A 13,183-nucleotide genomic window follows, 5' to 3' on the forward strand; every position below is an offset into this window, starting at 1 on the left:
ATAACACTATAGTGTGCTTTATTACACCTAGAAAAATGATTCCTTTAGCCAAAGCAGATGATTTACTGTATTAGTTAGCTGTGTGATTAATAGACTTTTAGATACAGATAGTAGAAAGTACTGTTTTCAGTGTTTAAGCCAGGGCCATTCACAAAGTAGTTATGTCCCATATAGCTCAACACTGGACGTGTCTACATGAGATGCTAACTGTACAGTAATGTCTACTGCACAGTAGTATTAGGCTACTGCTCAGTAAGCATCACTAAAAAAACCACGTGCCAGTGCTACTACACAGTAGCGCAAGTTACTATGTACTGATTTAGCAGTTAGTTAACCAGGTACTAAAAGTAATGCGTAGTAACTATGGTGCATTAATGAATGTGTAGATGCGCCCACAGATTCTAGGTTCAGAGTGAAGTATCAGTTATAGTAATTATTAACTCAGTGACAAAGCTACGGTTATTCACTTATCTCTTAACACAATCTTCTACTGAAATTGTTATTTTTCCTGAGAGCACCCTAAGTTTATTATATGCTTTCTAAAGAGAAGGCTTAAGGACATGTTCATGCCTCAAGCAGGTTGTCTCCAAACCAGTTAATAATATGAGGATCCTGGCTGGCTGTAATTTTTTCTTTCTTCCTTACTTTTTGCTCCCTGTACTTTCTCAGGTCCATATGGTAATTTTCCCCATAGGTTCCATCCATACAACAACCTCTTAATCATGACTTTGAAATATGATCACCTCAAACTGGTTACACAAGGAACAAGATTTAGTTTGTGCCCACATGGCACTTCTCAGACTTCACAACCATGTTTGTGCACCTGCTTCTACCAGGCTGACTAACCACATTTACTATATCACTGGATCCAAAAAAGATTGCAGGCATACCCTGCTCAGAAGTAGATTGTATTGTGCAGGGTATGCCTGCATGATACTGTGCAGTGGTGTGCAGAATAAACTAAGTTGGGTGCAGGGCTAATTTGCCCAGGTGAAGTGCCACACTAATGTAGTTAGACCTCTTCCAAGAGCTCAGCTAGCTCAACCACAGAGAGCCTGGCACTACATTGTGCCCTCTTAACAAAGCCAGAGTTTTGAGTGTACAACCTGTCATAATTCCCTGGACAGAAAATGGAGAGGACTGGCCAAATCTATTATGCCAATGGTTCCTGCCAAGATAATACAGTTTCAGTTAAGAAATAAATTGGGGGGAGACTGTCTCCCATTATATAAAATGAAAATAAGCTTCATTCCAATTCAAATAGTTTAATTCTGTAATCCAGAGAGATGTTGCAAAAATCCAATCCAAAATAAAATGTCAATGCAGTAAATACATAAACTGGCAATTTGAGTCACTTGATAAGGAATGTATCAAAAATCTATAATAATTATATATCACTTTCTGAGAGAGATATGGTACTTTTGAACTGCTTTGCTATAGTACAATGGCAGTGTTTATAAGGGCTAATCAAAGATATTTTAAACTTGGGCTTGCATTGTCTTTTGCCCAGGACCACGTAACCCAATTTTTAGGGATTTTGAATGCTCAGATTCCAGGTTTTAGATAACTATTGCTTCGTTATATTGCTCCTGCATCATTGAAATATCAAATACATCAAATTTGCTCTTCTCTGGTCTGGCCAACAGATCTCTGGGTCTTCTCTAGGATAACTGTCAGAACACTACACTTTGGGGGCAGACAGAAGTGGAGCTCCCCACTGTAACTGAGAGCGCTTTGCAGAAAGCATTCTGAGTCTGTACCCTTTAATTGTAGTGGCAAAGACACTGAATCTGTAATGAAAACTTCCTTTATCCCAAATGGTTAATACATTTATGGAGTAAAATAGGTTTTAACTATAATTTTAAAAATAGCAAAAGCCAAGAGTTTTAAACATTTTAATAAAACTGTTTTCTTTTTTAAGTTGCTCAGATTTCACCTTCTCAACTCTTATGATGTTATACTATGCTTATTCCACTGTCATCACAAAGTCTTGCAGTTTAAATATTAAAAAAAACAAGGGGGGGGCCTTCTTATCACTGTATTCCTTCCTATTATTCCATCCATCTGTTATGATAGGGCTAAGTGAAATCTTGCATTCACTTAGTTCCATGATCTAGAATTCACCAAGTGTTCACCTACAAATCACTGACTTGTTTTCTGTGACAACTGGGATTTCACAGTGGTCTCTTGCTTAAGCACCAGTGAAATATAGGGATGATTAGTTTCCAAGATCAGATGAGATCAGATCCATGCCACACTCTTTGCACATCATTAAAGGAACAAAAGAAGCTCCAAGCCTATTTTCAACCCATCTTCACTCTGCCATTGCAGGTCACCAGTAAAGCACATTAGGTAACCTTTCAGTATATGTAGCTATTTAGAAATACAAGACTGGGAAATTCAAAGCAAGACAGAAACACCTGAACCTATCAGCTAAAGCTCAAGGATTGCTATCCAGGATCAGGGTAGTGAAAAAGCCTCAAATAGAGATAATTTCTTAACACGTACACTTGCCCCGGAATGATAACTGACCTCAAAAACTATAATAAAAGCCAATCGTGCTGCTAAAACATGCCAGAATTGCAGTGTGTAGCCATAGGGCACTGGGGCATGAGGAGGGTCTCGATAGTCTCTGTACCTGAAAAACAAAGAGAACATCATATTTTAGTGATCTGATAAAACACTAATCTGGATTATGAAAAAATAATTTTGCTCGCTATTCTTTTTTCTAGAACGATCTCAATGTCAGGTGCTCTAAATTATAAAAAACATTGGCCCAGTTCTCTACTTCACTTCCCAGTGTAAATCACGTATAACTCAATTGAAAAAATAATCAACACAAGTCTTGCTATTGACTGCCAACAGGACCAGATTCTCACTTAAGGATGTTACCCATCCAGCGCAAATCCATGTAAGGGAATCAGCTCTGTTGTTTTAAGTAACATCTTTTGGAAACATAAACACTCAACAAAAAAATTAACAGAGTTTTATGGTAGAATAGGTAGACCTAAGATAACTATAAACCCATTCGAAGCCTATCATATATTAGATACACTCATCTATGAAAAAACTCACTCTTTCTGGAGTCTGATTTCATAAGTGAAATGGTAATTCCAAAGCAATTTGACACAAACTTAATCTGAAAGTGAAGAGAAATTTGGCTTCTGCCTAATCTGTTTCCTGTGCAGGATTGAAAACTAGTTATAAAACAATATCAGGAAATGTCACATTAAATAACACTCTTACACGTAATCTCTAAACAAGTGTAAAGAACTGAAAAAAGCTACTTGCACAGAAGAAATAAACTGAAAGGTGCATTATATCTCTATGATGGACAATCTGCATTTTCATCTGATAGATAGACTTTTCAGATTCAAGAGGACACTTGACACAAACAAAATAAGCAGGCTAGGGATTTTAGTCAGCACTGAATTCTTATATTCCAGTAACATCAGTATGAATTGTTTTTGCTGCCAGCTAATTCCCATATGCAGACAAAACATTGATTCTTCAGATGAAAACTGTTTACAAGCAGAATTTTAAAGGACTGCAACAGAAGCACCTGGCTAGGAAATCTAGGTAGAAAAGTACATCAAGTTTCTCGTATGGAGAAAAAACTTCCATACAATCAGCATGGTATCTCTCCTGCAGCAGAAAAAAATCATCTCAGTAATAGTAATGGTAAATTATTAACAGATTTTGTCCACCAAAACTACCTTGCTGGAAGCTTAAAAGCTTGCTCTCACATCACACAAATCATACATTGATATGGAGTCCTGTAGTCTCTTTAGAAATTATTAAAAACTAATTTGCATCCCTTTCAATATCTTTCTGTAAACTGAAGTTAAAATTACCAAGTGTTTCAGCAAAATTCAGGTTTGTTAAGTGTCTTGTGAATTCGTTAGAAGGAAGTCTGTCACTCTCCGAATTCCACAAACAGAAATGTATATATTCAATAAGTAAACATACTCTGTAAACCACATAGCTATACCCAATGATCTTTCAGCAGCATTTTGAATTAACCCACACATATGATAACGAAGGGCTTGGCTGGTCTGGCTGGCCAGAGTGACTCCTTTCCCCAGGTCCATTCCCTTCCCCCTGCAAGTGGCTGGCTGGCAGTGGCAGTGGGGGGCAGAGGGAATGGAGGCCCCCTCCATGCAGATTCCCCAGCTGTGCTGGATTGGGTTTGGGGGGCCGGGTCCACACAATGGGGTCCTTTGTTCCCCCTTTCCCCCCCACTTCTGTTGACACCTGGCTGGGGGGGCGGGCAGGGCAGGGGAGAGAAGCCACACTGGTCAGCCAGGCTGGGCAGTGTGCAGAGGAGGGGAGCCCCAACCATGCACCCCCTTCCAGCTGTGCTGGCTTGAGTTTGGAGGTGGTGAGGCTGGGGCTGAGGCCAGGGCTGGGGCTTCTGCTCCCTCCCCTCCCTTCCCCCCACCGCTGGCAGCCAGCTGCTTGCAGGGGGGCAGAGTTTGGGGGGAGGACAAGCTCTGGGAAGCCAGTCTGGGCAGTGGTTGGGAGAAACCCTCAGAGTGTGGGCCCTCCCTATTTGTGCTAGCTCAGGCTGGGACTGTGTCCGGCCAAGGACAGCTCCCCCCTACACCACCCAGCTGCTGCTGGCAGCTGGTGCTGCCCCCGAGCCCTGACTCCAGCCTGTAGCTAGCTCTGTGAGAGCCCACTCAGCTGGAGCAGATAAGTGCAACAGAGGCTAGCATGATCCTGTAAGGAGGGGTTAGTGGGGACCCACAAAGCAGCCTGGGATGCCAAGGGACATCTCTAGGACCGATGGGGTATGGATGTGACTTATTGCAAGTTCAAGTGAAATTCACTCCTGTTCACAAAGCCTGCATAAGGTTTATGCACCACTTAAGCCAGCACAATAAGGCTTAAGGGGATTTAGAGGGCCCATACACATCTGCAATTTAATCCTTCATTTAGAGTGAGCTAGATAGCATTACAGTTGGAGTTAGACCCTAGGCTTGTATGAAATCTCCTCCCAAACCTATCAAGACAAATTAAAGGATAAGCAATTATTATAAAAAATAGTTACCATTTGTTGTATTGTTTTAAAAAAAGTAATTTATATGCAGATGTAGAGTATATTTGAGAAGCCTGGCCAATTTCCATACCCCAAAGATTAAGCCTTCTTCCTACATGTACAGTACAACTGAAGTCATGGCTGCTTTCATTCCTTTCATGGGAACTTTCAAAAATACATTTTTCATTTCATTTTTTTAAATTCAGAAACATAGTCCAAGCCCAGAATGAATCACATTGCTTCTATCTGCTGATTTCTTAAAAGAAAAGGGTTTTTTGAGGAGAGCCTTACCTGCAATATTTCAATGGTGAGCCGGAGAATTCACTTCCGTTTGATGCTGGTTCTGAACGGTTTTCAAAGTCAGACACCAGAAATACTGATAAACTGGCATTAACATAGCCAACCATACACCTGAAAGGGAAGAAATACTGCATTCAGAATGCTGAGTCCTTTCTAACAACAAATCCCACCCAGGAGAACATTTTTGTCTGGGTTTTCTGACTTTACACTTTAACAGTGACATAATATTTAAAAGGATGTTGGGATCATTTCTTTCCCCATCATCCCAAATTTACTTCATTTCATACCTTTAGAAAAAAAATTAAAAAGAAATTCACACCAACTCCTCTCTCCATTAGCACACCTAAAATGCAACTGACTCAAAAGACAGAGGGACCTAGTACAAAGGTCATTCTCACAAAACACAACTCCTCTTCCCCCCTGGACTGTATTTACATTGCAGTGACTTTAGAGTCCCCCTTTATTCAATTTAGATTTCTTTATATTTAGTAACCTAACACATACCTGCTGGCCAATGTAATTTCTCTCCTCCCCCACACCCTCAACTAATACATCAGATGTGATTCTGCAAAAATGGTGACCCTGACTCAAATTCAAGCACCTTTAGATGGGCAAGTAGCACTTAGATGCTATCTTTATCCAGAAGTTGGCATTTTAGGGCATTTACACATATTTAGCTCTAGCACAACTCATCCTGTCCTTCTGAACATGGTCAGAAAGATGTGCTCCAGCTACTTATGTTCTGTAGTGATTCTATGTTACCTGGTAGCCATCCATGTACATGTCCAAATACCATGAGGATGGCCCATGATGGCTTTGGCTCAGGTGGTTTTACTGACCTGGCAGAGAGGATTCCCTTCTTTTCGGCCTTGAATGACTAGGTATAGTTAGAGGGTGGAGACCTGTCCATTGCACTGTGGGCAGGCCCCCCTGCAAGGGTTTACTACAGGGCCCCCCTGCAAGGGTCTACTACAGGGCCTCTCAATGGGAGGTTATCGGCTACACAATTTATGTTGATGGGGGATTGTTCACAGGCTTTCCCTCTAGCTTGCTTCTTTGGTCTTTTGGCTAGGGGCAAGCAAGACTAGGGGCATCTGAAATCCAAGGCCTCTGGGCTTGGGACTTGTACATTGGGTGCCTGCCATGGATTTGGGAGCATCTGAAGTCTAGGCTGAAGCATCTGGGAGGTAGGATAGTTGCTGGTAGTAGCACCACATATACTTGAATGATTGAGCTCTACTCAGCCGACAGAATTTGGAAGTGATTTGGTTGATTGGGCCCAAGACACGAAATTAAAAAAACAACCCCAAATGTAAGTGCTGAAAAACCACAACTGGGGGAAAACAGCTTGCCAACCATGAGGCAGAAACTATCCCACACCTGTCTAGCTGTATTATCCAATGACTATTAAATACAAAACGGTGAAAAAACATTGGGAGCAGAAGCAGAAACCAAGCCCCTGCCTCTCCTTTCCAGAGCAGTGCTCATCTCAGAGCTCTTTCCCCTCCTGTGGTCTGCTCCCCTTCTGGCTTCATAGTTTCTCCTTGTGGCTGCTTACTGGGGTAGCTTCAACAGGAAGGGTACTCTTGGTAATGTCTAGCCCATGGCCTGGGGATAAGGACACTTGTTTGGGAAGTAGGGGATGCAGATTCAAACCCCCTGTGGATAAGGCAAACCTAGAGCCTGAATCTCCCTAGTGCCCTAATAACTAGGTTAGCGGGCTAAAAGTGGGAGTGCAGGGGAGATGTGTAGGGGGTTCATGGGGGTGCATGTGCACCCCCTGAGAGTGCTGGTGCACCCCCTACCAGGCCGCGCTCCCTGTTTAGCTGGAGGGCAGGGGGGTAGGCGGGAGCACCAATGCCCACCCTCTGAGCGCTGGCCAGGGAGCAGGACCATCAGCAAAAGTGGCTGTGCCACTTCTGAAAGTGATCACAGGACTTTCATGGTGAGTGAGATTGGCCGCAGAAATGACTGGAAGTGGCCATGGCTATGGCTGCTTTCATGGTGAGTGAAATTGGTCACTGGGGGGCCCCCCCTTCCACTGATTGCTGACTGGTGTCAGGGGGGGCACTCAAGATGCACCAGACACCTATATGGGAGTGTGTCCCTTTCTTCCATTTTGTGCAAATTACACAGATATTACTGTATATCTCTTTTTGCAAGAGGAGAAGAATCTAAAATTTACATACACAAAATGCTACAGGCAGTCCTCAACTTACAATGTTTCAAGTTACAATGCTTCACACCTACACCCTTTATAAGCTGACACCCTGTTTCAACTTTACAATGCTTGATCCCACGGCATGCCATGCCAGCAAACAAGTTCTCTGTGTTGCCTACCTCCCTGGAGAACATCTGTCCAAACTTCCTTGGACACTTTCTTTAAGAAAGCAGACAAAACTCTAGAAAAACCTGCAGTCAGGACTCCTGTGAAGACTCCAGCCAAAAACCCTTCAAAATGTCCAGCAAAGTCACCTCAAAGAAGTCCTTCCAAATATGATTGCTATTTATAATATAAATATATTAATGTAGCTGTATTACTCATTTATAATTGATTGAGTACTAAATTCTGGGTTATTTTTGGTGAAAATAGGGTATCGTGCCTTGGTTCAGGAACCAATTCTCTCATTTATAACATTGTTTCCTATGGGAAAATCAGTTCTGAGGTACAATGTTTTAACTTTAGGTGCAGTTTTCAGGAACCAGTTGTCTTTCTAAGTCTGCAGACTGACTGTAATTACATTGCTCAAGTGAGCTGTGTAAATGCTACTTACCCATCTAAAATTGAAGTAGGATTTGAACTCCTATCTCAAAACATATAATGAAAATTAAAATGGTTTCAGAGATAGGCAACAAAATTATTAGAAGCATTATCAGACTTTGGTACTAGGCCAGGTTGAAAAGACAGAGTGTGGTTAGCTTAGAAAGGAGATAACTGAAAGCTAACTTAATAGAGATTCACAAAATAATGAATGGGACAGAAGATAAGGGCTCCTATTTACAGTTTCATAATACAAGAACTAATGAAGACAAAAAGTAATGCATATATTTGAAGCTCATAAAGGAAATAAATTTTCATACAGCCCAGAATTAACTTGCAGAACTCACTGCTACCAGATATCACTAAAGCTAAAAACTTGTTAAGATCTAAGCAAGGTTTAGACACTTCTTTTGGGGGAGAACATGTATAGCTATACTAGAAAGATTTGGGTTTTTTTTACTAGGAAACACACAGCTCTGCTTCCTGAACTACACTAAAAATGATGGTGATCAGGAATAATCCTGCCCTTTGGGCAAATTATTCCAAAAATGTTAACTGGTTCTGGCCATTGTAAGATAGGAGGTATCAGGCTAGATGGAGCTCTGACCTTGAGTGCAAAGTTGTGTGCTCCTTTATGGCTCTGAAACACAAACTTATAATTGCAGGGTCAACAGTAATGTGTAACAAAGGAACTCTGGGAGAGCTGGCAAGTTCAACTCTAGTGGTAGTATAACAGGATAAACCTGTTATAGTATAGTATAGTAATAGTATTGTGATTGCTCTACTTTGCACTCAGCACATGTGGAAAAGTCCAGTTAAACTTGTATACTATTGAACACTATGAGGCTGAAGAGGTTTTACTTCTACAACCAGTCAGGTGAGAAAGAACCAGAGATATCAACATTTTCTCAGACGCATCTCCATCATAACTGCCACCTTCCCAAAGTGTCTAGATACATGCAACACATCTGATCCAAACCAGCTTCACTTCTAAAAGCAAAGCAAAGATCATCCATAAAACGCCATGGACAAAACAAACAAATGTGGAAAACCAGCTTACTTTTGCTTTTGTTACACTAGAACTGTGCTAAACAGGAATCATGTTTAAATTTGCTTTCCATTACAGATAGGGATAAAACGTGAAATAAAACATGAAATACAAAATCCTGTTACAACTGTTACTGTTTTCAGGGGCAAGGACACCCATCCAGTCTATGTTCTGTTGAAATATAGTACACAAAATCCTATTGATTTTGGTTTGCTGTAGCCAGCAGCCCTAGGAAACCTGATTTGATTCTTGAAAACTCATTTCAGGACATTTCCAGCATTATATCATAGGCTGTGCTATGTATTGCCATCATTACTGCTCAGAGTTACCAAGCCAGCCAGGTTCACACATCTCCACATAATTATTTCAGGTTGTTTGGGCACATATGCAGGAAGACTGAACTGCACTAATTCTCATTTGGATGGTTTTCTTTATGAACAATAAGACTGGCATTTATTTTAACTATAAGCTTAAATTCAGTGGGAATTTGGGTTTGAAGATTATTAACAACTTAGCTTTGGCTCACAACCTGTGTCCAGAGAATTAAGTATACTATTTTTTTTAGCATCAATACGCATCATATGGGCTGAATTTATTATTTTTCTTGAAAGAATAAAAAAACCCAAACCCTAAGAGACTTTGCGCTAGATATTCCAGACCTCTGAGTTGCAGAAACTGGGTATGCATGTAGACTTTTAGAATGGTCTCTACTTTTGTGTGGGCACTAATTTAGTATCAGTGTCTTTGATGTTGACAAATAAAGGCTTTTAGGAAAAAATAGTTTGTGTGGTTTACAAGTGGTTTATTCAGAGAGTCTGCAAGATTATCAAAACATTGTTTAAAGAGTTGAAAAAAATTATATTTTAAGATGTGTTTCCTTAAGTAAAGTCAGTACCTCTAAAGTCTAAACCAAACTAGCTGGAGAACAATAGCATTATATTTGCTTCCTTATAAAATGTAATTTCAAAATGCATTTTCTGCCACCTTAATATGAAATAAATTTATAACACAGAAGAGTTGACATTGCATGAATACCCGGTGAGTATTCTCAGTGGCAGCAGAGGGAGGCACCTCTCAAACAATGACTGACATCAGACCTAACACTTTACCAACTGAAGGATTCCTTACAACTGTTTATGGAAACAGAATTTTTCTCCCCTCTCGGCATCTTCTGAAATATCAAGTTCTTGACAGCATAACAAGCTAGCAACAGTGCCAATCACATACTTTCACTTCAACTGCTCATTTCCCAACAGTCTGATTACATATCCAAATACAGCAAACAGCAACAACAACAGCAAAAAAAGAACCCTCTCACTTCTTTACCAGGGAAGGAAAATAAATCTACCAAAAAAAATATATGCTTGATAGCAGGATCCAGGCTAACTTATTATGTTTCACTTAGCTTGCTTAGCTCATTTCTTTTAGTGCAGTAGAGTGAGCACTGGTGGAGCAGCAAGAAACTGATTTTGGTTTCAGACATTCTAATATAAGAGCTGTGTTTAAAAAGAATCAATTACTTTGTGCAGTAAATAACAACTCACTCTATTATAATTGCTTCCTCTTATTTGTCTGCATTTTTTTGAATTAATGTACATAAAGGACTATATAAGAGAAAGGAGGCTTTGTGAATAAGCTAACTATTAAAGGTCAGATCCACAGCTGGTGAAAATCAGTGTAGTCTAATGACTACAAAGGAGCTTCACCGATTTATGCCAGCTGAGAATTGAGATTTCACATATTGATTATGGTAACAGGATGTTACTGAATCCACTGAAATCTCTATAACCCATCTGGAACTTTTTTCCTTAAGTTAAGACTATAAATTTCAGTTACCTATTAAACTGTATTAATGATGTGCAATTTGTACCTACCCAGCACATTTTGATTAATGGAATTGGTAAACATGGAGACAGCAATGTTATATTTGTCTGTGTTTCAAGGGAACAGGGATTTTAATGCATGTTGCTATTCTTAAAGAAAACTCACTTTTGTCCAGCTTCTCCTTGGCCTGCACAAGGTCCATATTTGTAAGCATAAACTAGCCGAGGGATGAAGTCTGAAGTCACAGCTATAACAAATGCATTTGTGATAACAGAAAGAATTCCAATGCCTTCCAGAATTCCATACCAGATTCCTATTCAATAAAGAAAACACATTAATTGGAGGAATATAATGAATAATGAAGTTCAAATATTGCAGACTGCCTTTTTGGGAGTATTTGATCATTCTCATTTCAGTCATTTAGCATACTGGTGCTCAACCTTCTGGTCCCATGGGCTGGATGAGTGGCCACCCAGTGTGGGGCCAGTCCAAGGTGTTGGGCTGTGATCCAGCATGCTGGCTCAGCCCTGCGCACCAGACCTGGTTGTGGACTGACCCCATGCACTTCCCTAACACCACACCACATGCTGACCCAGCCCTTAACGCTGAATCTGATCGTAGAGCAACCCCCTAAGCTAGTGCAATTCAGCATGCAGGGCTGTGTCATCTGGCCTGCTGGGCTCCCCACAGGCCCAAAAATTCAGTTGTCAGGGAGTAGAGCAGAGGAAGTGTTAACTGCTGTAGCTTCCAGAGACAGTTCCAGAACTGCAGCAATTAACAGTTTCATCACTCCTCTACTGCCAAATTTATGGATATGTAGGGACATCTCTGGGCCGGATGACATAGCCCCACAGGTCAGATTTGGCCTGCATGCCAGAGGTTGAGCACCACTGATTTAGCATGTTTCTTTTCTGAATCAACATCAATCATCTAGGCAAACATGAATCTATGTATTTGAATGTAATAAGATGTGGATCAGGAAGAGAGTAATTTCACAGCTGAGTAGAGCTGATCAGAAAATTTGCAACAAAACCTTTTTTGGGGGGCAGACAATGATACATCATTGAAACAGAAACTTTTTGAGGAAGCATAACTAATTTCAACAAAACTTTCATCAGGAAGGTTTTTTAAGTCCAGCATGGAATTTCTGATCAGAAAGACACCACCCCATAACAGGCTAGTAGTTAAGGCAGGGGTAGGCAAAATATGGCCCGCAGGTTGTATCTGGTCCACCAATTGATTCTATCTGGCCCGTGGCACCAGCAGAGGCTGAAGACAGAAAGCTGCCACCCATCCATGGGCAGGATAGCAATTGGCTGCCGACAGGCAGTGGCTCCAGCCTCTACTGGCATGGCAGGGGACACTGGGTGCAAGCAGCCCTGCCTGCCTGCCTGGCACCACGTGGCATTCTGGGAGATGGAGTCTGACCCTGTGGTGCTGGATGGGTGGGTGGGCAGGACTGCTTCCTCCCAGCCTTCCCCATGGTGTAGCAGAGGCTGGAGCCTCACCTGCCCACCAGGCACCGTGTAGCAGGGACAGTGGGCAAGGTGAGGAACTGACCCTCCCACCCTGGCCTCCCCTGTTGGGGTCTGCACAGCGGGTGGGAGGGAGGCCAAGAGGCGGGAGCATTTTTCCCCTCTTGCAGCCCAGCTCTGTGGGGCTGTGAATGCCATGACCCCACCCTCGGCGCAGCATGGCTCTCAACCCCATTCTTGTCTGCAGGTGTCAGCCAAACTGGGAATGGTGGGGGTGTGGGGAAGGCGGGGAGAAGCAGAGATAAGAAACTACAGCCCAGGGTGGGCTCATGCTCCTGCCGCTGCTCTGGTGCCAGCCTTGGCCTGGCTAAGGGGAGTTCATATATGTGTGTGAGGGTGAGAGTAAAAATGAGTGTGAGAGCATGTGTGTGAGAGAGAGAGAGTGCATGTGTGTGAGCAAGTGTGTGCGTGCACATGCGTGGTGTGCAACAGCTCACCAAAACTTGTTAAGTGGCTCTCCTGTCCAAATAATTGCTTACCCCTGAGTTAAAGCACTCAACTGTGACCTGAAGGACAAACTGAAGCCAAAGCAGGAACTAGAACCTGGATTTACCATGGTCTGACTGAATGCTCTAGCCATTGGGATACTACTGCTTATTCTGGAGTAGTCTCTCCAATTCTTATGTTTTTCATAAACAATTTTGAATATCTATTATTTGAAAGATCTATTATAT

General features: G+C 41.7%; 1 protein-coding gene across 1 annotated transcript in view; it reads right to left on the reverse strand.

Annotated features, from left to right (window-relative positions):
* The window catches only part of LOC112550396 (anoctamin-4-like), a gene marked incomplete at its 5' end in the record, with an annotated part of 17,452 nt that extends 6,165 nt beyond the window's left edge, over window positions 1-11,287 (reverse strand). The window contains 3 exons of the mRNA XM_025204811.1: window positions 2,533-2,638; window positions 5,333-5,452; window positions 11,140-11,287. Of these exons, the coding sequence (XP_025060596.1) occupies window positions 2,533-2,638; window positions 5,333-5,452; window positions 11,140-11,287 (374 nt within the window). The remainder of the gene's footprint in view (window positions 1-2,532; window positions 2,639-5,332; window positions 5,453-11,139) is intronic.
* Between the last annotated feature and the right edge of the window lie 1,896 nt (window positions 11,288-13,183).

The sequence above is a fragment of the Alligator sinensis genome, unplaced genomic scaffold, assembly GCF_000455745.1.
Source record: "Alligator sinensis unplaced genomic scaffold, ASM45574v1 scaffold166_1, whole genome shotgun sequence".
NCBI classification, from domain to species: domain Eukaryota; kingdom Metazoa; phylum Chordata; order Crocodylia; family Alligatoridae; genus Alligator; species Alligator sinensis.